The sequence below is a fragment of the Prinia subflava genome, chromosome 10, assembly GCF_021018805.1.
Source record: "Prinia subflava isolate CZ2003 ecotype Zambia chromosome 10, Cam_Psub_1.2, whole genome shotgun sequence".
Lineage (NCBI taxonomy): Eukaryota > Metazoa > Chordata > Aves > Passeriformes > Cisticolidae > Prinia > Prinia subflava.
In genome coordinates, this window is record NC_086256.1 from 9,234,538 (window position 1) to 9,259,998 (window position 25,461).

General features: G+C 42.9%; 2 protein-coding genes across 3 annotated transcripts in view; one reads left to right on the forward strand and one right to left on the reverse strand.

The window, feature by feature from the left end:
* The window catches only part of PRDX1 (peroxiredoxin 1), an 80,964-nt gene that overhangs the window by 49,503 nt on the left and 6,000 nt on the right, over window positions 1–25,461 (forward strand). The window contains exon 1 of one of the 2 annotated variants that reach the window (XM_063407186.1): window positions 24,372–24,517. The exons of the other annotated variant lie outside the window; for it this stretch is intronic. The gene's annotated coding sequence lies outside the window, so the exon portion shown is untranslated. Of the gene's footprint in view, window positions 1–24,371; window positions 24,518–25,461 lie in introns of those variants that run through there. 2 annotated transcript variants of the gene reach the window in all.
* Window positions 4–20,533, reverse strand: AKR1A1 (aldo-keto reductase family 1 member A1). The gene is made up of 9 exons (XM_063407180.1): window positions 20,382–20,533; window positions 18,074–18,169; window positions 12,450–12,569; window positions 10,608–10,759; window positions 8,344–8,539; window positions 7,544–7,743; window positions 6,480–6,552; window positions 5,459–5,545; window positions 4–1,898 (listed from the first exon to the last, which is right to left on the reverse strand). The coding sequence occupies exons 2-9, from the start codon at window positions 18,161–18,163 to the stop codon at window positions 1,833–1,835; spliced, it is 984 nt and encodes a 327-aa protein (XP_063263250.1). The 5' UTR covers window positions 18,164–18,169; window positions 20,382–20,533; the 3' UTR covers window positions 4–1,832.

The window sequence follows — 25,461 nt, forward strand, 5'->3', positions numbered from 1 at the left end:
AAGTCATACAATGAGTATAGAATTTATTTAAACAAGCAAACACGCAAGTGAAACAAGCAAGAAAACACTGTCGGCAGGATGACTGCAGTCTCCAGAGTGCCTTCAAAGTACAATTGCTTGCCTAATGATTGCAACAAGAACTCTATTCAAAGTCACTGTGTTTGATTAGAACAATTAAAGAAACCAACAGGAATTTAATTTTCCTTAGGAGAAAATGTCCAGTCTAGTAAAGAATCCTAAATGAGATGCAAAGGCTTCCTCCACTGAGGCAAATTCATCAAGAATTAGGAAACATTTTACAAAGGAACAGAAGTTCCTGAAATTTTGCCTGCGGTTTACAAGGAGTGATAAATGGGTGTCACTTTTTTTTTTTTTTTTTTTGCAGTTCAGCTGCACAGTGTGAGGCACAGGGCAGGAATTACCTGAGAAGGTTTTACACTCAAAATGAATACACATATCTGCTGTAGGCCTATTGCAAATGAGGTTATCCAAATTAAAGTGTCTAATTCTTTAACTTTTGAACTGTTTGATATACAAGACTATTTTTCTAAATGCTTGTTACTACCATAGGAAAAAGTTAACCTTATTTAACAGGTAGAAAGGACCAAAATAAAGTATTGATGTTTCTAAGGCCATAGAAAGTGTCACCACCAGAGCACAGGTAGGTACTAACACCTCTGAGCCCTTTGTGCTCAGATGACCAGCCAATTCATCAGGAGACTGAAACAAAAGAAAACAGTGCTTACAGCTGGAGTTCCAGCCCAAGGGTGCATCAGCACTCAGCAAATTAGTCCCTGCTAGGGGAACACAGAGACACGGCAAGTAGGAAAACAGGCACAAAAGGCAAATGACTCAGCCCGAGTTACCAGTAGGTCAGTGGAGACAGGAGCAGCTCTCCTAAGCATCAACCAAAGACATTTCTTGACAGCAGCCAAAAATGCTACATTAAAACATTGGGAGCTCTGAAAGGTCTTTGGTCTTACTGTGCATTAATTTTGTGACCTTCCAGAACTCAAAATGGACATTTTGGTAAAAAAACACTGGACAGCTTCACAGGAAAAGCAGGATGTTTTTCTGCAAGACTGCAAGAAAAGTTCTTGTGGCTTTTGTGATAGGATCAGAGCTGCTGTCAGAGCTGAAACCCAGCACTGTGACAAGCAAGAGAGGATTGCCCTGAAGGCCTGCTCCAGGGTCTGCTTTTATTCTGCTCAAATCTACAGGCAAATTAAAAGAAAGAGAGAAAATTGAGAATTCTAGGTCCCAAAAGTACTATGAAGTGGATAAAAGCACTGGGCATGGCTGATTACTTGGGTTTTAATGAACGGCTTATGGGCATAGTGCAACTGTAGCACATTTCACTTTATTCCCTGTGTAAAAAATTATTAGTAAAGATATCAAAGTTGATGGCTGAGGAATTCTTTAGCCTTAAAAAACTCTCAAGCCTTCACCCTTCTTTTTTTTCCCTCATCATAGTAGTAACTGAGTTTTCAAAGCCGTTTCACAGTAGTGACCGAACTAATTACCCAAGTAATGCCCTAGTCTGGTAACAATGTGTTTGGAACTTGACTTAGACGCCAGCGCTCTTTATCTAATCTCCAGAAGATCTGATGCCTCCAGGAGCCGGTTTGCAGTCATTGTGATAAATCCACAAACTTGGCACGGAATCTAGAGGATCTCCAGACAGGAGGTCGATTAGAAGTAGTACATTGTAGGAAAACCTGCTTGGGAAGGAAGGTTTCAATTTGGACAGTGCTTTCGACAAATCGTGGCAACAATTACTTTGTGGAAGGGCAGGCACAGGAGCATTACTTTAATGCCTTATTTTCTAGTAGTTAATAGGGGTCATTGAAGGGGTAGTGGGGGTGTCCAGCATCTCTGGCTACCAGCTTTCCATCCACCTGTAAAATAAATAACACAGACTCAAGTCAGAAAGATAAAATCCATTCTTACTCACAGCTTCAAGTTCTCCATGATTTAGATTTCTAAACCTCTGTATCCAAACTTCTGGGAGTACATTTTTCAGCTCAAACAAGAGCTCTTTTCTCTACTCCAAGTCCTCTTAGCCTTTCTTGAAAGAAAAGACAGACTTCTGCAGCCTAGAGCAAGAGTCTCAAGCTGCAGAGACTTGAAGAATTAGACTAAGTTAAAAGCCTTGTGCCTTGTAGCTGTTACTGAGTAAGTGCTGTAACATGTACACTTCAAAACACTCCATTGGAGTTGGAGCCTTTGTCCATGTTTCCATGATGGAGAATTGCTGGGCTGCCAATTTTAGAGATGGATAAGATGAAACACATTGAGAGGCTTGTTCAGGGTCATACACTGAGGCATTAACAGTGTCATTGAACTCCTTTTAGGAACATTTCCACCGAAGACCAGCTTGTCCAGCTGTAAAATGGGTGCACTGAAACCAATATTCACAGATAACCAGAGGCTCAGGCTGGCCCAAAACTAGACATGGCCATGCAGAAGTCTCAGTTCCTACATCCCACCTCGAAGCATTCAGACAACTTGCATTTGTTACACCAAATTGCAACACCCCAACTTCCCTGTGGCTGAGGTAGAACCTCATCTGTAACATGTGGGGAAGTCTGGGTGCAGCACTGACCCAGAGCACACACCTCCCCATGTGTCAGGCCAGCATCATCCAGCCAAAACTTAAGTTAAACAACTAATGCCTTAATAAAAGTTATATTAGAGAAATCCTTCATTTTTATACATATAAACGTGATGGTATTAAGCACTCAAAATGTTATGAGGAAATGCCCAGAGGAAATCACAGGGACTTCCAAACCAAGTATCCACTAGCAAGTGCCCCATTAGCTTTGAATACAAAAGCTGCATTTTAAAGCGACTGGAATTCCTGCACTGAGCTGTTTAAATGAAATGAGTCACCTGGGGGCACTGCAGAGCACACAAGCAAGATGGTACGGTGTAACATTTGACTAATGCTCCAATTAAAATGAAATGAAGCTGCTAGCTGAAGGCAATCCTTAAAACAGGACACAAACGGCACAATAGCTTCAGGTTTCCTCAGTCGTCTTGACAGCCAACAGCTTCCTCAAGTTCCTAGAATTCATATTCTTCCCTTTCCCCCCCAGTTCTGTCCCCCTGCATATTTGTCCACACAGAAGAGGCAAGCATTCTTGTCCAGGCCAAGACAGCAGCTGCCAGCAGCAATGCTTCACATCACTGATTCCAGTCTACTCCAGGAATCTGAGAGAAGGGGGGATAAAATCAGCAATGAACACACCTGCAGGTCAACAGTAGCTAACTCTTAAAAAGAGCTCATGCTCTCCACATTCCTCCTCTCCTGCCTGACAGTCATTTAACTTCCACTTAAGTATATTCCAATTATGTTTCCAAAAGTTTGGATTTCAGATTGGTGCAAGGTAACTTCCAAACCCTGTCCAGATAATGAACAGTTAAAAGTATAAAGCAACTTTAATTGTCTACGTGCAATGTAATAGCCTCCCCTCAGGCTTTAAACATACACAATGAGGAAGAGAGTGGCACAATTTTAAGAACTTGTGACTATAGATCAATGAAATGAAGCCAAGAAGAACTGTCTCATCAGTTATGACAGCAGCCCTCATGTCACTGCCATATCACACTTTGAAATCCAGACACTAAGTCAGATTCATATTGGAGACAGGCATGAAAGGTTAGACAGGAATTTTAATTCACAGTTGATGAAAATTCTTTCCAATAAGCCCAGAAGGGATGGGCAGGAGACAAAAGGTTCCATTAGAGATCTTAGAGCTACAGAGCTGTGATTTAACTCTACTCATCTTGCTTCTTCCTGTCTTGTTATCTGACAATATGGCAATATCTTTGAAGCCCAGCTGCATCACATTCACCCTCTCTCAAGCTGCATGGGCTACCACTTTGAACTGCATTTCATCTCCACTTTGTGAATCCCTGTGATCTGATCAGGTCTCCCAGGGAACAAAAGCACATGAATTATCCCTGGCTCATTCAAGCCAGGCTACATTTTAATGTATTTTGCAGTTTCATTATCAAAACAACTTTCTTTGAAGCACGAGTAGCAAAACATTTGAAACAAACATTTTGTCAGCAGCAGGTGTGCTTGGCACTACCCCCTTCACACAGATCAACAGCTAAGCTGCTTGTTTGGTGTACAGACTCCTGATCCATAAACACACAGAGAATTTTGCCTTCAGGGATGTGAGGGTTTCTATTTATGCACACATCCAGTTAAAAGGGTGGCCTTGAGGCTCATGTAAGCATGACAAACAGTGAAAGCTGTAACACACATCTACCCTTGATATGAGAACTCATTCCCCACACATCACAGCTTCTCTTTTCTAGCTTGGGCTGGTCACTGATACTCTCTCAAGCACTCAAAAATCCCACAATGATAAATCCTGGAGAAAAGCTTTCCCCAAGGAATTCCTACAGCCAGCAGCCACTACCGAAGGATAATTTACAAGCAAAGCACTGAAGAGGCCAGGCTATGCTTGACAGTTCCCAAATTTACTGAGATTTCCTGTATCTGTACAGTGTACTGTATGGCAGAGAAGGGATAAGTCACTTCAGATTCATTATAGCACAACTACAGCAACTTGTTACAGTTGCCATATCTCGGCCAGTGATACACCAGGGAATGGCAACAGCTTTCTGTTGTAAAATCAGAAACAGGACAAGAAGAAATGAGAATATAAAGCCAGGAGATAACAATGCATTGATTATGTTTTTCACAATGAGGGAAAACCAACAAGTTTAGTAATGTAATAAAAGAAAGCCCAAGAGGACTTCAACACTTAGAAGGCAGTGGCTTCTTTAAAAACAAACTGGCATCTGCTAGGACATGAGCTAAGGGTTCGTGTGACACAGTAAATTACTGTTGCTAAAAGATGTTCCAGCTAATGGATATGGGAAGAAAAATAGAACAGCCTAATCCAAACTCCTTACACTGGAGGAAGGTCGTAACAACAGATTCTGAAAAGGGGGACATGCAGCGGAGGGGAGGGGACAAATTCCCTGATGTGACTTCCACAATGGATGTGGAGAAGCAGCAACACCCTGAGTCTTCACTGATCTTAGAGGTTTATGGTACAAAGTAGGCAGTGACAGCTGGCACAAGGAGTACTTCTGGAGGAATGCCATGGAGCTTGGCCTGCTTGGACTCAAGAAGAAAAAAATCAGCAGGAGTTTGGTGAGATTTGAAGATGGGACTCTGACTTAAAGACCCACGGGAGTCAGTAATGAGAACTCCAGAGAGCCACCCATGTCCAAAACAGAGGACAGAAGTTTTCAACAAACTGCCTTTTCTGTACCCAGCTTGTGAAAAATTCTTTCATCTTAGATACCCTAAGAAGATGCAGTGTTCTTATGAGTAAGTAGCTCTGATGGCAACACTAAAGAAACAAAACTGTAAAAATCCCAAGTGGTAGCCACATGCACATAATGAAAACTATCAGAAACACAAGAAATTTACCGTAATCATTGGCACAATGTAACGCCAGTTCTTATTCAGGCTTCCAATGTGGCTCATCTCCTCTTCTGTGAGGCTGAAGTCAAACACCTGAGAACAAAAGCCAGAGGCTTTACTCAATAACCACAGGTTGCCATCAGTTTCTTTTCTGCTAATAAATATGAAATTGCAATTAAATTCATAATAAACACCAAAGCAGAGGCTTAAAGTCTGAGCTGTTCACACACCTGCCAGATCTAAGCTTACACTGGTACTGCACAGTGCTCTGCCACTAAGGTAGAAAGCAGTGGGATTGTTTCTCACAGTAGGTGCTGCCTGTTTGATAAATATTCTGTTTCCACGTAGATCTAAACCTTGAGCAACTGCAGAATTTATGTGAATTTCTTGATATTTCTAGCAGCACACTACATGCCAGAATTCAGATTAATGAAAATAACAGTTACAGAAGCAACTCCTTACTTGAAAACAAGTATGTAACCAGCCAATCTTTATGAAAAAACATCCAAGGAGGAGATTCAGAAACATCCCTGAAGATTATTTAAAGTCAGGGTTTTCAAATAATTTATAAAGTCTCTGCTTCAGAGCAGAAGTGAACCACACTTACTCCTTCAGCATCACTTGAATGGCAGTTTGCTGGAGAAGTTGTCACCAGCACTCACTTGCAGGATAGAGCAACTATTACTCATAAATAAGAATCACTAAGCATAATTAGAAGACTCCCTATTTCAATAAATTTGTGTCTTAAAAAAATTTAAGTACTGATTTTTCATTTAGACATCTACAAAGTACATTCTTTACCTTCTGATGACAAGACTGTGCATGTGCACATTGCACACACACACACCAAGTTGCTTAAAACACATTCTTTGTTTTCAAAAAGCATCTTTACCCTCCCTCCCCAGCATGTGCATACGTGAACAAGTATGAACCAAGTGCCTCAGCTTGCTGCTCTCCAAGTTGTAGGTCAGTGCAGCAATTACTCACATGAAAAGGGCATTTCTGAAACTCCTCCATTTCAGCTTACCTGGAGATTCTCCTGAATGCGAGCAGGAGTGACACTCTTGGGAATGACAACCACTTTACGCTGCACTTGCCACCTGCAAGAGGAGGTGAGAGACTGTCTGTGCATGCAGTCCAAGAACAATAAGTACTGATTCTGGCTGAGTAATAATCTGTGGCAGCAGAGATGCCACTTCTGTGAAATAGAAATCTCCACAGGAGTGACACAGTCCTGTATTGTATTAGGACCTGGTGTGTCCAAGCCTGAGCAAGACAGTAACAACTGAATTAATCACAGAGAAGAGACGTTCATGCCTTGGAACAAGCACACAGGTTTCAAATGTTTTAAGCTAAAAATCCAAGAAACAGTCAGAAAAACATATTTAGGCATTTCAAGCAAGTTCTAACCTGACAACCACTCAGAAACTAGATGAAAACACAGATCCCTGAAATACCTGTCTAGTGGCATGACCACAAAATCTTGAATGGATTCAGCTCTCTGGGTAATCTGCTACTGCCCAAGACTGTGATAGTGACACTTAGTCAAGAAAAATGAGGATAGAAATCCAGTTTTAGTTTACGTCCTGATCACATTCTAGGTATCAGTCACCTTGTTTCCTAATATCCAGTACCTAGCTATATAAAAACAAAACAGCAAATAGTTCTTCAGTCCAAAGAAGTCTTTCATGCAAGTCTTTTCCTCAGACCCTCTTCCTGGGAGCCCACCACCTTGCTGGGTGCAGCAGCAGCAACTAGAGGATTCATGGAACTGGCCACATGCAAATTGAGTGAGGAGCACTCAGATGGGGTACCCAGCAGAAAAGGTCCCAGACAGGGCAACAGTCCATATGAACTATCTCAGACAAGGATTCAGGCCCTGAATGGACCCCTCTGATCTAGTCTACCTGCCCTAAGGCAGGACCAACTCTACCAGCTTTGTAAAACAAGCAGCAAGTGGGATTTGCTTTTGGCACTCCCTGTGATTTTAACCCCTCCCTGACACACTTGAAGTGGATTCCTTCTAGCTTGTATGTTTTGCTTAATTGAAGGCTGGGTCCAAACACCACCTCTCTCACAATTACTCTGTACCTGAGGATTATCTGTGCAGGTGACTTGCTGTATTTTTCTGCAATTTTTTTGACCCCGGGTTCCTCTAGCAGCACGGGCTCATCTGGGTGTTTCCACATGCGATCCGGAGAGCCAAGGGGGCTGTAGGCAGTGACCGCCAGTCCTCGTTTCTGGCAGTGAGCGATCAGCTCGTTCTGAGCTAGGTAAGGATGGCATTCCACCTATTGAAATGACACACAGTGAGTGGCTACAGAACAGGTATCAACATACAATGAAACAAACAGAAAGTCAAGCACAAAAGAACCACACATATCATAGGAGTCCATTCCAAACTCCAGAAAATCTTATGAGGATAAGGTTTAAGTTAACCTTAGTAACTCAAGTCACTACCAGAAGAAAGAGGTGTCTGGTAGGCTAAGCTTACAGGAAACAAAGAACATCACCTAAGCTTGGTGCTGGACTTTCCTTTGGTACCAAACAGATCATCCAACAAACAAGGAACTTCCATGCAGTAGGGATTCAAGTTATTCCCTCACAATCTTTCCTTTTTACAGACTAAATTATTCCTCACATGGAAGATGAACTCTTCCACAGACCTGTTCATCTAAGCAGGTATAAATGCCCACACAACATGGATGTAGGCCTCCTTTCCAATCTGTCTGGAAAGACAGCCTCTGTGTGCCTGCTCCTGCAGAGCTGGCTGTATTCTTCTCTGCAAATAAGAAGCTGCACCTCTTGTGCTAAACACATGACATTGGTTCGCAAATGCTTCAGTCTCATAGACAAATAGGAAAGGTATTTGTCTCCTTTATCCACCTCACCTGAAGCACAGCTGGCTTCACAGTAGCCACACTCAGTACATCATCGATCTGACGACTGTTGAAGTTTGACAGCCCAATGGCTTTCACAAGACCTTTTTCCACCAGTTTCTCCATAGCCTTCCAGGTATCCTTGTAGTCAATGTAGTCATAACGCATTGTGTTATCAGGATTCTTTGGGAAGAGATTGTCCCCTCGTCTACAGCATCAAAAGTAAGTGTAAGTACATGCACCAAATTATTTATTTTAGTTCTTCACTTAAAGAAACCTTCCTAAATGTAGTCTTAAAAGTTTCTACATGGTCTGAAGGCCAGAGGACAAACGGAATGAATCTGTTTGTTCAATTCCATTGCATGACTTAACCCACAAGCGGTTACTACACAAGGCAGTCTTTCCTACATGAAGTTGTTACACAGCACTTTGAAGTATTCACCTCTACAGCAGTGACTACACAGAGCTGATAAACCACTGTACACACAGCAGCAGCTCTTCGCACACTTTGACCCCAATAAAACAGCTGATTTAGGGAGGAACTAAGAGGGCAGCTTGGAGTTGCTACCAAAGGGATCTGGGTTTAAGAGCTATCTAGTCAAAGGACACTGGATTCTGTAGCTGTGTCACTACTCAGTACAAGCACAGATTCTCCCAGAAGTGTTAACATGTATATACATATTGTTTATAGGTCGGGTGTGTTTCCTTCCAATTAGTTATACCAACACATTAAAAAAAAACCCAAAAAACTAAACCAAAAAAACCCACCCAAACAGACACAAAGTACCCAGCTGTGCCGGGTGACAGCCCCACAGCCAAAGGGCAGTGATTGCTCTCGGTGCAGTCCATGCTGGGAAGGGTAGCAGCAATTCCCCTGGAAGAGCTCTGCTCTGGAATCACCACAGGACTCTGCTAGCTCAGCACTGAGACTCTTACACTGCTCTAGCAAAGCAGTGAATGGTGTGAGAAACAGCAGTACTTGGGGACAAAGGGAGATGGTTCTTTCTGTCACTGATAAATCTAGAACCAAAAATAACTCTGAAAGCCTTGTGAGCTCCCTAGTCAGAAGAGCAGCCTCATATGTCAAGAGTACTCTATTAAGTGAGAGCAATTTTCAAGACCTAAAGGCACTGATTTTCATCTGGAAGTCTGTTTTAATTTCTCTGTAACATTTCTTAGCTTAGCCTCCCAACGCAACAGGCATTATAAATAAGCATGCATTAAGACAGTTAGGTGGAAATAATGGAAAGCTGCAGAGTATACTGTTTCCAATGAGAAAAGAAACAAAACTGCTTTATTAGACTGTCAGTTTTGTCAACAGTGACACAATATAATGAAATTCAAATATAGTAGTATCTAAACATACATTATTGTGTTATGTGTCATTATCAAAGCAATGTTTGATGGGGTGGTTTTTTTCAAGCAAATGAAAAGCAAACCTGTTGCACAACAGGGGGAATTTTTAACAGCTCTTCCTCCAGACCAGTTCTAGTTAAAAACACTTCCTCATTCTGTTATGCTGAGGAATATACTTTGAGCATTTTCTATCTTATCATTAGTGTATAACATTTGTAAAATTCAATCGATATGACTAGAAGGAGAAAAAACATTCTTGGATTTGCAGAACAGAGGCCCCTTAAACAGAAAGGGCTTGAGTGAAGACTCCATGCAAACATCTGGCAAGGAGATTTATTCCTCCTGCCTTTTTGCTGATTGTAGTTGGGTGGAGAAACAACTACTTCCACATCTACAAGGAAAGAGAGTATGGAACTGTGCTTCTCATGGGATTGCAGGATAAGTGTATTTAGCACTTAACTGGAAAACTTTCTTGTCTCTTATTTCCTCAGATCATAGAATTACTGCAATTTGTGTCATAAGAAGTCAATTTACTTCCACCTCATACAGATACCACCACAATACTGCATGTGCTTGTCCACTCCAGTACAGAAAATAACTAACCAAATGAAGAGTGTTGTCTTTATGGAGCACTTAATTCCCATTTTACAGATGAGTACAAGTAAGGCACAAAGCAGTTCTCGTATTTCCTCAGGGTTACCAGATAGGCCAATGGCAGAACCAGGAGCAGCTGCTACACTTCCCCAATGCCTAGATGAAGACACTAGACTATTTTAAACTTTAAACACCCAAAAACACCTTGCAGGCAGCATAAACAGGAAGAAATTCACAGCTCAGAAAGAACATCCTCAGGATATAACTGAGCCACTTATGTAGAACTGGTGTTTCTGCATTCTGTGCCCTTTGTATCTAGAACTTACTCAAAGGCATGAGGCCAGTGCATGAGGTACAGGTCCAGGTAATCCAGTTTCATATCTCCAAGTGTTTTCCTCAGCGCTGGCTCTACATCTTCTGGGTGGTGCTTGGTATTCCAGAGCTTTGATGTTACAAACAGGTCCTCCCTTTTAATAACCTTCAAGAAAGGAAGGAGACCATAATATACTGGAGAAAGTTCAGAAAGAGAATTGCAACAATTCCCCAATTAGTTTTAAAACAAAGAGAATAACTGAAGTTTTGTGGTTTGTTAAGGGTATTTTTGAAAAAAGGTAACACATGGAACCTACAAATTAAACCTTTCAAAAATAAACTGGATGGAGAAAAGCCAGAGAAATACACACAGTGACAAGTCTTGAAGTATATCAAATACTTTAGCAACTACAAGTTTTGAAAAACAAAAAAAAAAACCTTTCCACAAACACACTCTTCTAAAACTTCCAATTCAAGGGTTAAAGCCATTACTAAGTGTAATGTGGCCAAAAGAAAGATTACTTGGCTTATTCATATGTAAATTTTGAAATTTCCATTTAACAATTCACATATTCCAGGCCCAACCAGCTAACTTACTTTACTCATCACACGCTATATGCCAAGATTGCTTCTTGTGGAAAGTGCGTGGGAAAATAATCAGAAAATTCCCCAAACCTCTGCATTTGAGTTTCTAGGCTGTGGAAGGAACACACTAAGAACTGAGAGCCCTGTACCCTGTGTTGGAAGGGTAAGAACCAGAATGGAGAACTGGTTAATTAGAAAGTGTAAAATACAAAAGGGAGATCACATTGGGCAAACTGAAGCACAGAATTCCATCAGAAAGGACACTTCTCACTGTCTCATGTCTGCAAAACTTCACTCGAGTCTATTTTGAAGAATTTGGAATGATTAATTCCTTAGTTTCTCTCTCCCAACCATTCCATTATTTCTGTGTTTCAAACAAGAATGTTGTGTTTAAAAGGAAGATATTTAAAAATTCTTTTTAAAATCATTTTGATTCAAATTCTAGTTCAAAGTTAGCTAGCTAATATGAGCTGAACAAAATGCTTCCCTTTGTTACCACACTTAGAAAGGAGGAATCCCTGGGGCAAGCTGAAAACAGCCTCTCTCAAGCACACCACATAACAAAGAGACTGCCCTAAAGCCAAGGCAAGAGCAGCAGGAGAGCAAGAACATGAAAACTTCCTCTCCATGGGCTGTGAGACTGTACAGGTTATCCTTTTGGCCCCTTTAGGCAATAAATTTAGGATTCCATCTCAGCTCATACATAAAAATGCCTGTCACATTATATTATACAGGTGCAGACTCTGGAGTCACATTTATGAACCTTTCACAAGCAATCACTGTTAAAAAAATAAAATTCACCACATTTACTCACTCATATTTTATCTATAATCAAAAAAAAAATCTACAGTTGATATTTTATCAATAACCAAAAAACGAAATTTGCTGTGGCCATCCCCCATTGCATGCTAGACTGGAAAGTCGGGGTAACTTTTCATATAAATCATGACAAATATTTTACATTAAAACTACTGATTCTGGGAACCCCAAAGTATCCAAATTGGGATATTTTGTGAGGAGAAGAGGGGCAGGAAAAGGAAAAAAAACACCACCACCAAATACATTTTCTGTAGCTTCCATCCAAATATCCCTGACAATCTTTCCTCCCCATGACAGCCAGGAGGGTTCTAAGAGGAGAGAAAGCCCTCTCTCATGCCTTCTCCTGATAAATAGCAAACAGCTGGGGTAGACCAGCAGGAACAGCCACAAATGTTAACTCCCAGGGGACAGCTGTAGGTTTACACAGCAGCAGGGCAGTTCTGTGTTTTTACCTTGTTGGGCCCAACACACTCCTGGAAGGCGTCCCCGACCTCGGCTTCGTTGCTGTAGGCGGCCGCGCAGTCGATGTGGCGATAGCCCACGCTGAGGGCGTGCTTCACTGCCTCCTTCACCTGCAGGCACAGACACACTGCCCATGCAGGCACTGACAAGGGATGTGGCACCGGGGAAAAGCTAAAAAACACTAAGGGACGTAGTGAGGAACACCCCCCAAAGAAACACCGACCTGCGTAAGGTCATGAGAGGATCTGGGGTCTCTGTGGCACTGTCCTGAGGGGGGAAGAGCGAATTGCTGGCAGACACTCCAAGAGGAACAAGAAAATGGATCATGCACACAGGGTCAGCATGCAAGAATGCACCAGATAGAACAAATCCCTACTCTTCACTGTAGCTGTTACACTTTTCTTGAATATAAAAGGAGCTATAAGAAGCAGTTTTCAAATAAGTCATGGCTTAGGAAGACAACTTTTCTGACCTAAGCAACAAATCAACATCAGTCAAATATATGGAATATATTTCCTCTTGCCCAGTAAAGAAAGAGCCTGGCTTCTAACTCCAGAATCACAACAGTTTGAGTTTGGTTCAGCCCCTCACACCTAATTACCAAGACAATGCTCTTTTATGGAACATTTTTCTCTCTTGTCTCCTGATTGCACAACAGTGAAAGTCATACTGCTGGGAAACTCCTGATGATGCTCAAAACTTTACATTTTACTTTCAACACTGCTGACAGTGAAGGTGTTGCCAACAGCAACACATCCCTTGCTCCATACTGTCACACAAAAGCCAGAATGGTTTTTGCAAACCAAGGCACTTTACTTCAAATCTGTATCTGCTTTTGAAAGCTCTAATGAAGCACAAGCACCAAACCTCTTCACATGTGGGCCTCAGATACAGTACAAGCCTAGAAACCAGAAGGAAACACAGAATGGCATCTTTGTGAGGACTCATAAGGAGCTTTTGAATAAAGATTTTCTATAAATGATCGTGCAAGAATGAAGAATTATTACAGTTGCCAGTGTAATCATCACCTCCCGTTAGGCTGATGACCATTTAGTAAAATTGTTTCATTTAACTTCCAGTGGACAGTTAGCACACATTCTCTCTTACATCTCTTCTTCTGAAGTACTACAGAAAGAATAATAAACCCCATCTGCACTTAGATTTCTATACATTGCATCTCACTGACTTGTCTCTTAAGACTGTGGGAGACTGTAAATTATTCTGTGTTTAGGGCTTGATGCAATAGGGCTATAAATGTTAAGTGAGATCACACCTCATGAGATTAAAAAATATGTCCACAAAGGCTAGAGGGAAATTGATTTCTTTCAGTTTAATCAAAGTACCAGCACTTTCAAATTTAAAGCAGACAAAATTAGTAATACCAAGCAAAGGCATGTGAAATCCTGCTTTCAGATGCTACAAAAAGGCAATGGGGAATCAAAAGTGAGATCTCCTGCTGGAGGATTTAATTTGTTTTTCTTGTCAAGAAGTGCAGTAAAAGCAGACACAGGATATTCTGACTACATTCTTTGGCATTTCGAGAGGAAAACTGGAGTGTAGCTCAGTTGCCCTTAACCAGGATGACAAAGCACTTCTGTTATAGCAGTGAACTCTTCCTAGCTCTAGCAGGATAGTACTTACAGTCCTTGTTTCACCTGACAAAGATTTCTCAAGTCACTAGAAAATCAAGAGCAGGGTAATTCTGCAATCACTTGAGACATAGTAAAAGCTTTCAAGACTCTGTCCTCCAAAAAGGTGAGATTTGTGGAGAGGGACAGAAGCCCAGCAATGTTCTATGTCTGGAACCCCCTATTTCCTGTATCAGATTAATAATTTTTTTAATCAAACAAAAAGTTTACCATAAATTAAAGTAGGCATCACACACAGAAAAAAGAGATAAAGCACTCCAAACATGTCTCTACAAAGCAATCAACAAGAGGCTGTATTTTTTTATTGGCATGCTTTGAGAAATTTCTAGCACTGAAAAACTGGGACTGATAATTTAAAGGTTTGGATCTGAGGAAAAAAAATCTGTATTTGGGTACGCTACTGCCAGCCTACTAAGACATTCCAATGTGAACTGAGAGCTCCTGTTCCATTCAAAAGGCCAATAATCAAGAGGAAACCTCCAAAAAAAGAGGCATTTTTGGAGGGGGAAAATAATAACATACAGATGTAAGTTTAAAAAAAGTACTTTTTTAACAGGAAGTTTTGTATATTTGAGATTAACTTCAGAGAGGTATATACATTTCACGGTAGGGGACAGAGAACAAAAACAAAACAGAAGCAGTTGAAGATTCATATGCCTATGGGTATTTGTTGTTGTGAAGTAAAAACAGCCAAAGGACCCTTCAAACTTCCCATATATTCTTTAGTTTAGCTTGTCAATACTGCTATGAAAAGAGCAATTAGTGACTTTGCATTGGGCAAGTTGAGTCACACAGCTCAAGTGTGACTCACCAATCCATCCCCACAGAACTAAAAAGTTAGGTCTCACTAAAAGCAGGTCTGAAAGGATCTTGAGCTATCTTCTACTCTATCCTCAAGGCCCACAGCTCGACAGAGTAAATCCAGACCACTCCTGCACACATTTGTCATAGCCCTTCTTGTGACAAGCAGTCCATTCCAATGTTTTGAAATCTTTATGTTCAAAGTCTTTTAGATGACTCACAAAGATGGCCCTGATGCCACATCCCATTCTTCCCAGACATGAAATCTACAGCTTGCCTTTTGTGAGGGCTTTTTGCACGTTTAAAAGTTGTTCCCTAAAATAAAGGCATTTGCCTCTTATCCTTCAAATGTTGAATTCAAGTCGCTTCCTTAACAGCAGTGATTTTTTTTGTGCCCGTAACTAGGATTCTCTATATTGTCTAACAAAATTCAAGAACTAAACATTCTCCCCCGAAGCTGCAATCTTGTCACAAGACACCCTGTCTGACTGGTTTTCTGAGTGCACTTCTCTTCCACTTTTCCAAGGCTTCACATAGAAACCACAAGTAGAAATACAGAAACAGAAATACAAGCCCTGGGTCTCCCTGTCCCACAGAACCAGCCTCTGCCATTGCAAGTTAGGCTGCTCATCAGGTGGGGATCAATGCTCCAGGCTGAAAGCATGGCTCACTTGAGAGGAGAGAACAAAGCATTAAAGGATTACAGATAATCCAGCTGCAGTATCAAAAAGCCACAGTACTGATATTCTTGATGTTCCTGTCTGAATGGATTTCTCTTTGAACTCATTCATGCTGCCACTTCATAAACTTCTGCACTGTGCTCCTTCCATTCAACAGCCCTCCATCATATTCCTATGGAAACATGCAAAACAAATTTTTCTTCTATCATTTGATCATGTAAAACACAAAACATCCTATTATTTTGTATGGTGTCAATCCTATAAAATCCTGTAGTCTTTCAACATAGAATTAGATTCAATTATTTTCCCCCTATTAATATCTAGGAAACTAGGGCTGCACTGACACCTTTGTACTGGAGTGCTAAGATCTGTCTACAAGGTCAAGGCTTGCTTACAGTCAGGAACAGTAACAGCAGTAATACAGATATTACTCAGGTATGGCAAGGGAAAGAATTACAATCTGCAAAACATTTACCCAAAATAATTTAAAAGCCATCCATTTCCACACTTGCTTCTAATGCAGCCCTTGAACACAAGAGCTTTTGATAAATAGCCTCTACTTGGGAAACAGCTAAACCAAATTTAATCAATGCTAATTCTTTTGCTTCTCTGGGTTTTTGCCCCCTAGTCTTTTATTCACAATAGCAGTTATTATCCCTGAACTACATCATGTCCTTTTAAGGGTAAATTATCTGGAAACTGTCAAATTGCTGCTATGGCCAGGAATTTTCAAAAGTGATAAGCAGAAATTCATTCATTCCATAGAAATAGCAGCAACTTCTGTAACTCTAGCCCTTTTCACTGCACTTCCTGGATTTTGCCTTCAATCCATTCTACAAGGAAGTCTTTGAAGACAGGAGATATTCCAAAGTGACTCCCAAGGAAACCCAGAGAAGATGGCTGGATCCTGTGTGGGGTTCAGCTTCCAGCAGCACTGCTGATTATGGCAAAATCCAACTGAATTAGGTTTAAATTATGGACAAACAGGATCTGTCCTGGTTCCTTTCTAAGGCCACACATTTCTCAGAACAATTAGTTCACAAAATAAACAACACATTCATAATTTGTTTGTTTAGCTTCAGGCATTTGTTTTAGACAAAGCACATTTAACTGTTTTGAGTGCACAGAAATTCATCCATTAAGTTTGTGCATGTTAACAAACTTAATTCAGCTGTCATTTGATGTTTTAAGTGGCAAAGCTGCACATTCACCCTTTTCCTCATTTAAGAGGTTGAATGAACTCTCACACCAATTCAGTTTCCACATTAGCACAACTTCTATTCCCAGCAGATCCACTGTCCTGACACTTGTTTGGACAGGAAAACCCACAGTAAAATGGCTCTGAATAGATTTAATTTTCATAGCTTGTTTCCCACCTTTTCCTCCAGCTGGCACAAGAGAATAGCACATCTTGAGAAGAGTTTTAACTTTCCCTCTCAGTCATGAGCACAATGTCATCCAACATACTCCAAAAAACATCATAAAGCTTACACAAGAGTAGCAGTGAGCCATCCATTTACTGCACAGACATGCAGTAGTGTGCATAATCCAGAGAAGCTGTGGATGCCCCATCCCTGGAAATGTTCAAGGGCAGGGTGGATTCACCTCTGAGCAATCTGGTCTAGTGGAAGGCTGTCCCTGCCCACAGCAGGGAATTGAAACCAGATGGCCTTTAAGGTCTCTTCCAACCCAAACCATTCTGTCATTCCACAATTCCTTAAATACCAGCTAGGAATTCCACCAAGCAGTGGACATTACCTTTCACAGGATGTACATACAATTTCTTCCCCCAAAAATGTATGTTTTAACTAAGCGAAAGAGATACAAAAAGACAGACAAAGGGGAGAAGCATTACAATAGCAGGCACACCACTGAGCACACAAACATTCCCACAGACTGTTTGTAGTAACAGGAGAATTGTTTCCAAGTGTGGTGTTTGCCAATTCACTGCATTCAGAAGCAGAATGTCTAATGATACATGAGTCGTCTTATTCTAAAAGCAGGCTGACCCAAGCAAGTTCTTTGTTTTCCTTCTAACCATTGGCTGGCTGCTGGAACAGGACATATAACAAGAACAACTTGAGTTTCTGCCTCCCAAAATAATGCTTTCTGCTGAGTCATCAGCCTAAGCCAGAAGGACGTCTGGTCAGACAGGCAGCCTGAGGACTTGCCAGCGGAAAAGTCCTGCACTATATTATAGAAACACCATTCATTGGTATTTTTCTGGGTTTATGTCCCAGAGCACCACTGCCTGAGGCCAGGGTTAACAAGTCTGAAGGGATCTTCCATTCTGGAAGGATCTGCTGTCTTTGTGCCTTAAGGCCTTGGTCATGCAAATACACACATAAACACATTCAACTTCAGTGGAGTCAAGACTAGAACAGCTCGAGCTAAGGATCCAGGCCTCAGATCTGGGACCTTCAAAAAAAGTGCACAAACAGATATACTAGTTGAGAGCACAATATCCTATTGTTCACTGCTTACTTGGCCACGGTCACTTTTCCAAGTTCCCAGTCCCACGAGAGGCATCTTCTGCCCAGTGTGGAGAGTAACGAAGTCGCATGTTGCAGGCATTTTTGCCTAGAGAATAAAAAGAACGAACAGTTTTGCAGCAATTCTTTAAGTTGCAACAATTTACCTTTTCTGCTCACAATGGCAAAGTTTTTTCATCAGCAAAGGAAGGGCTTACAGCGTGTCCCAAAATCCTCACAATCTATGTTTCTGTTCAAACAGTTAAAAAGAAACTGCATTCAGGATGAGTTCCAAAGCTGGCTAGCTGATTTCAACTACTTCCCAAGACGTGCTGTATCCAAAATCATCAATGTTACTTGTTTAAAACAAAACAACAAAAAAAACACATCACCAAGGGTGGAAGCATGCAATGTTAGTTGAATATCTGACTATGTAGGAGGAATGGATGTTTTCAGAGTTCGGCATCCACACAGCATACTATCCCAAAATAGGTCTGCCTTCTCAGTGTTGTACTTTTCCTCACATAATTAGGTCCCAGCTGATGAACGTGTTGACACAGAGTTTATGCTTTCAGTTTCTTGATTAGCTTCTCAAGCCAAAGTTTTGTAGATTTAACAGCAGATAACAAACAGCACACTTGTTTTTCAGAGAGACATACAAGAGCAGTTGGAGTGATCCTGACCTGAAGGCTGCTGTACACCAAGGAGCTGGGGATCAGTTAACCTGACTACGTCCAGGCTCATCTTGTGCTGCACTTCACACCCAGCCTTGTGCTGTGGGATGCACAAGCTGCAGGATAAACTCAGCAGCAATCTGTAATAGGAGTCTGCAGGTAGCTCAAACTTTGTACCTATAATTATGCACCTATAATTATGTGTCTTTGCATTTATCTAAAACAGCAGGAAATTATCCTGCAAGCATCCTTTCTGCTTGACAGTGGAAGTGATGAATAGAGGTGTTTTCTTGTAAAAGAATCCCTAGCAGTTCAAATAACCAAAACAGAGTAACCACTGCTTTGGACAGGGTCTGCACACTGCAGTGTGAGATCTGCTCAATGCTGCACAAGCGGGGCTCCCAGCACCTGAAGGGATGCACAATTATCAACACTCTCCTCTTTCTTTAAAGGGTTAGCTCTGAAAAACATCATTTGAGAAGATACCTTAGAGTCTGGGTACCTCATCTCCTGGTACAAGACAATTATTACACTGAACTAATAGCCCTGGGTTTGCACTGAGCTAAGTCCAGCTATTGGTGCTGAAGACAATCACTGGTGAACCAAACTGCAGGTGTACATCTGTTTTATTGGGGTAGGAGGTCAGAGAAGGCAGGATGATGATGCCAACAGTATTCTCTCCTACTCTGAGCTTGCACAGCCATTTTGTAGTCAGCTACATGCAAGTGGGTGCTGTTAACCTGAATTTAGTTGCCTAAATAAAGACATCTTCTTGCATCATGCAACACAACTAAAAACTTAAGGCTTTTTGATTCACTTTGGCCTATAATACAAATAAGATACCAATTGTATGCTTTACACAACCATGTTATGCAATCATCTTAAAGGTAAGAGTTCAGCCCAGAAGACAAGGTACACGTTTAATCAATAACTAGGATCAGCACATTTTTAAGAACCATCTTGCTTCATGTAACATTGCATGTTAACATTGCAGAGAGACTTGGACTATAGCCTCTGGAAGAATGGAACACATCAGAATGGCAGACACTGGAAAAAAATTTTAATTAATACTTTCCACTCAGATTCTTCCCTAAAATAGAGGATTTAGGAGAATCACATTTATGATGCTAGCCATAATTATTCAGTTCATTAAAAAGTTAGAAGCCTCTTCTTAGAAGGGCAGAGATAAAAACAAACATAAAAGCAAATTAATTCTGCACAAACAAGATATGGTTATGGCTTAACATCACCAACCTACATTCACATAAATTAATTAAAGCTCAGAGTAATTCAAGGACAGTGTAAGGCTGGGAGGACGCATCAATAACCGGAGTAATGCAAACTACCCCAGTTCACCAACCCACAGCTACAACTCATTTTTAACCTAAAGCAAGGAGTCTTCCAGCAGTTAAACAGCCACAGCTATGCATGCCGTTAATACGTATAGATATGCAAACAGGCATATACTCGCAATGCTTAAGTTGCTGTAACTGAGCAGCTTCTGCCACACAATCTGGGGTAACCCCGCTGCATTTTGGCTCCCCCGGAGGGGCCGAGCGCGCCCACCTGCCCCTTATCGGGGCGGCGCAGGGCGGGCCCGCCGGGCGCGGGGGGCGGTGGAGGGGCGATAAGCGGCCCCGCACTCACCGCCAATACCGAGCGCTGCTGCCGCCGCTGCCGAGGCTGCTCCCGCCGCTGCCCGGCCCTTCCGCTTCCGCCGGCAGCGCGCCCGGGCCGGGGTAGCGCGGGTGCCCCTGCCGGGTTCAAATGTGAAAGTCCAGCGGTGGGGGTTCAGCGGGGCTGATCTGCCCTCACGGCTCTGCCCGCAGCGGCGCTCGGAGTCCGGCCAGGCCCAGCGGGGCTCCCCGGCACCGAGCCGCTCCCTGCTCCTCATCGGGCCCCCTCATCGGGTTAGCCCCGCCGATGTTTCGTGCGCTCCCGGCCCGGTTCCCGTCGGGAAGCTCAGGCAGTGCAGCCTCGCTGCTCCTGCCGTGCAGTGAAGTGATAAATGCGATGGGCTGCACCACACCGGGGGAAGCGACAAAAGACGACCCCGGCCCATAAATTCGACAAGAAGTGTTTGCATCTTGCCGGCTGCTGTTTGTCGCGGCCTCTTGAAGCCGTTTCTACTTGTAGGAAGATCGAATATACCCAGTTTTATTTGCAGCCCTAAATAACAGGAATCCAGACAAAGTAAAAGGCCGACTGCACTCATTTTGCTTCAGCTTTTGCTCTCTAAGGTGCATAAAGAAGAAGGGGCACTTTCGAGAAGGCTGGGGCTCCTCTCCCTGCAGATGGGCAGGAGTTCAATTCCTTGTTTGCTCGGGCCCGCAGTGAGATTAAAGCAGGCTCATTCAGCTGAGTGCTTTCACTGCTGGGCAGGGACAGCCCTGCTGCTGGTAAGTCAAAGCCTTCCGCTGGAGCAGACTTTGGCCTGTAATCGAGAATCAACTGTGCACCCAATCTTAAACACAGCTGGAAACAGATAATCAGTATTGACTTTTACTCCAGGCTTCCATCTTTACAAGCAATTTATAAGCATTCAGAACTTAGAGTAAGATTAGATCAGAAATAAGGCAATAGATACCTCTGGTGGGGCTTTGAAGAGCCTGTTACTTATTTCCAGAAAGAGAAATCTGCTGCAGATTCTGTCTTTGCTGTTCTGACTTGAACTGCACAGGAGGCTAAAAGGCATAAAGGTCAATTAATCTCTTGGGCATGCATTTTTTTTTTTTTCTGTTCCACAGCCTGTTTTGACAAAATAAAGGAAAGTGGAAGAAAAGTGCAAGGACAGGACAATTATAAGTAACAGGAAGCAGGAAATGAAAGAATAAAGGGGAAGGAATCACTGCTGAGTTTGATTTCTTTTTATGGAGACCCTGCCAATCACAAATCCATTTGAAAATCCAGAGTCTTCAAGCAAAAGAAGATGCTTGAATTACATTAATCTCACATATGAAAACTTTAACAAAATTTAGCTTCCAGTAATGGAATAGGAAGTAAAAGAGAAAAGGCAAGGAAGACAAAAATATTTTGTCATCAAAAGGCAGTGGTTATCCAAACATACAGTAATAACTTGCTAATTGGGAAAAAACCACGAAAGATATGCAGAGAAGAGGAAATGTAAGACATTTTGACCTAGAAATAGAGTCTTCACTTGACTCAAACAAGGAAAGCTAATACGTGCATTGTATATTTAATGATAATCTGTTGTTTTCATTAAAATGACTGTGCCCCAGCTCCTTGTGCATAAATGCCCCATGGAACTTGTCAGTTTTTGACTTGTCATCTGACTTTCTGCACACATTAAATTAAATTGTCCCCACTCGACTCTGACTGTGCCTCTGGTAGTACCACGTGTATGTAGGAGGTTTGGTATATTCAGGACTCAGTGGGCTTTTGGCACATGCAGTGATGAACTCCACAAGGAATGTGTGGGGGTGTCCCAGTGCACTGGCTTTGAGGGCATGCAGGGACTACCTCTGCTGTGTGCTCCAGGGCCATGCTCAGTGCTGCCAAATCCATTAATATTCCAACTAAGTTTATCTTACATTGGAAATCTTTGATACTCTTGTACAAAACCATTCCCAAATGCATGGAAACCCAAATGTGTGGTAATGTTCTGAAACGGGTCCAGTTTCTTTCTCTTTCTTTTTACACACAGCAGGGCGTTTGTTTTTCACATCAGGGGCCCATTCCCAACCAAGATAGATGGGAGACACTGTGATCAAAATGATGGATGTGAAAGCTAGCTTGGCTCCCAGTTTGGGTAATTTCAGTGCTCAGGCACTGCAGGGCATGCCAGCTCCTGATTGTTGATAGATGAAGTACTTTTTGTGTCCCTGTCTGTGTGGATGGGTGCAGAGAGGCCTGCACTGGGCTCTCGTACTCCATGCTAATCAGGTACAAGCTGATCCTGTCTGGCAGCTATTTGAGAAGAACATGACACCACCGTTAACTGCTGTGGGGAGAAGTGAGGTGGGGAGAGAGCTCCATCCTTCCACCACCTGCAGGGGTAGACATGCCCTTTATTTCCATAGAAAACATAATTGTTTTAATCTAAGTAGCATCTTACATGTAAAGATTAGAAAGGCTACAGAAACCCAGGTGTTCACTGAACAAGGAGTGGCCCTGACTATTTATTATTCCAAAATCTCCAAAACCTGATGTCTGGAAAGACAAGCTCAGAAATTAATCAAAAGTAATGAGGCCACAGACATGTGAATGGAAAGGCAATGTTTGCAGCACAAACCTGGAACAACCTGCAGACCATACTGGGTGTACTGTGCATCTGAAAGTATGAGAAATGAGCATAACAAGCATTAAAGGAGTCAGAAACCATGAGAAACCAGGTCATTATTGCTTTGTCCATTGATAAGCATGCCAGAGTTGCAGTGAGACTACATTGTTCTGGAGGTTTTGATTAGGACTGCCTGACCTTTCAGAGGTTAATCTGTTCACAGCTTTGGCCTGAGGTGATGGGGAGGTCTCAATATATGGACCTCAGTTCTCATGACAACACTGATGTTAAGAAAATAACAAACTTCTTTCTGTAAAAGATTAAGTATGCTATAGCAATAGAAATAGATAAATTAGTTGCATGAAAATGAGTGCAGATTTTTTCCTCAGTACATATATGCATGTCATTTGCTTTCATTATTTAAGGATTAATTTCATCTGGTCCCAAAATGAGTCATCTTTGGGTGAACCACCACGTGGGTATGGTCACCCAGCAACACTACACGGTGATCTTGATTATAAACGTTTAAAGTTTGTTAATCCTTTGTGGTTTTCTCTTCATTACAACTTATAATCAAGTTTTAACAGGTATAAGAAACACAATTGTAAGCTGCAGAACAGATGAGTAAAAATCAGTTGGTGAACACATTTATCACTTTTGACAGAAGCAAGCATTTTTGTCCTTGATATGGCTCCATGGCTTTTAGTATTTATTATTTAATAAAGCTTTCACATTTAAATTCAGAATTTGGCCCTTAAAAAGTATCGCACTGCTTGTTCACTCTTGGGTTCAAAGATGGTGCTTATGAGGAATCACTGAGGTTAAACGTCCCTCAGAGCAGCTTCACTAGGGAATGATGCAAAACTCCCTGAAGTAACTATCTTCCAAGCGTTTCCATCCTACCACTGAAGCTCAACGATTAGACTGTAAACTTATTTTTCATCTTTCTTTTGCTGACTTGCATGACTTGGATCGCTGTTCCCATTGATGGAGAAGAATCAATGAAAGCCTTGGGAAAGAGTATCGGGGAGAGGGGGCAGTGGGTAGCGCAGAGCCAGAGGATGGAGATTTGACACCGCACCTCTGTAACACTGCGAACACACATTGCTCTGCTCGGGAGAAGTTTCGTTTTACTTCTGTCAATGGCCAACACTTAATTCACATGAATGACATGCCAATCATCCCTTACTCTCCCTCTAAGTCCCGCGTACCCTCTGGGCACTTCAAATAATCACAGCTCGGTCAATTAAGACACTAAAAATGCAATCGCTTCTTGCACCAAGCCCATCAATCGTTTGTAACCGCGGCATTGGCTATTTCCACGGCACCTCCCGGGACTCTCTCCAGGGAATGCTCTCCGTTCCCCCGCGCCCGGCGGCCCCGGATCTGCCAAGTCATGCTGCCCTTGCAGCGCTGCCGCCCTGCCCTGCCCGCCGCGTCCGCTCGCGAGATCCGCGCTGCTATAAAGGGGGCGGCGCGCCGGGGCTGCCGCAGTTCGCGCTGCGTTCTTCTGCTGTGTGTGCGGGACCGGACTGCGCTCTGAGTGAGTGTGCGGGGCCGCGGGGGTCGCCATGGGCTTTGCACAGTGGTTGTGGGGTTTTTGGTGGTTTTTTTGTTTGTTTTTAATGTGTCTTTTTAATTACTGTTTGGGGTGGGTTTTTTGTTCGCTTTCCCTTCCCCCTCCGCTCAGATGCGCCCTTGAGCTAGGCGCGTAGGGCGAGCCCTTTCTTCCCGCATCCCGCTCCCGAAGGATCGCGCTGCCGCGGCTGCCGCCTGCACCCCGTGTTCAGTTTTCCCCCGTTTCGGTTCGGGCTCCTTTTGGCGGGGAGAGCGGGCAGATAAGTCCTTCCAACGCTCCGGCCTTTATCAGCGCTGCGCGGGGAGGAGCCGCGGCAGGGCCGGCGGGGGGAGCGCGCCGAGCGCCTGCCGGGAGCCGAGCGCCCCTTCCCCCGACAGGCGAGGCGGCATCTCGCTTCTGGGCCTTAAAAACCTCAAACCCGAGAGCTGGATGTGGCTCGGGGACATGCAAGGGCGGATTCCCCTCTCCCCGAGCGGTGTAGCGGCGGCCTGGGCAGGGGAAAGGCTCGGAGGTCGCCTCGTAGCCCCTTGGGCACCACGCGTGCCGCGGTCCGTGCGCGATGCCCGCGGTTCGGTATCGCAGCCCCACCGCGGCTGCGGTGGCCTCACCGCGTTCTTGTGACAGTCTGAAGGCGGCAGAGTGGGAGGCTGAGGGTGTGTTTTGAAACGGCCTTTCGCTTTTGTTCAAGGCACCCTAAAGGTATGAAATCGCTTCTTCAAGAGAGCAGGCCTGTCTTAGTATAATTGCAGTTTGAAGATAATTGAGGCCGTCTGCGGCTATGAGCAACAAAGATACTCTGGCCGGATTCGAGTGTATTTGATTTATGGTGCTCATTCTACTTTCCTCCAGAATGAAAGGAAGTAACAATGATTCTGTGGTCTGCTCCTCTGCGGGTTAGGAAATGCTGT

Bases quoted from the DNA above. Each gene is read 5' to 3' on its own strand.
- AKR1A1 (XM_063407180.1), bottom strand. From the start codon at position 18,163: ATGCCTGCAACATGCGACTTCGTTACTCTCCACACTGGGCAGAAGATG. The intron at 8,540-10,607 runs GTAAGTTCTAGA...TTGATGCTGTAG, and splicing joins CACTGGCCTCATGCCTTTGA to ACGAGGGGACAATCTCTTCC. The intron at 5,546-6,479 runs GTAAGCTGAAAT...TTTTGTTCTCAG, and splicing joins GCATTCAGGAGAATCTCCAG to GTGTTTGACTTCAGCCTCAC.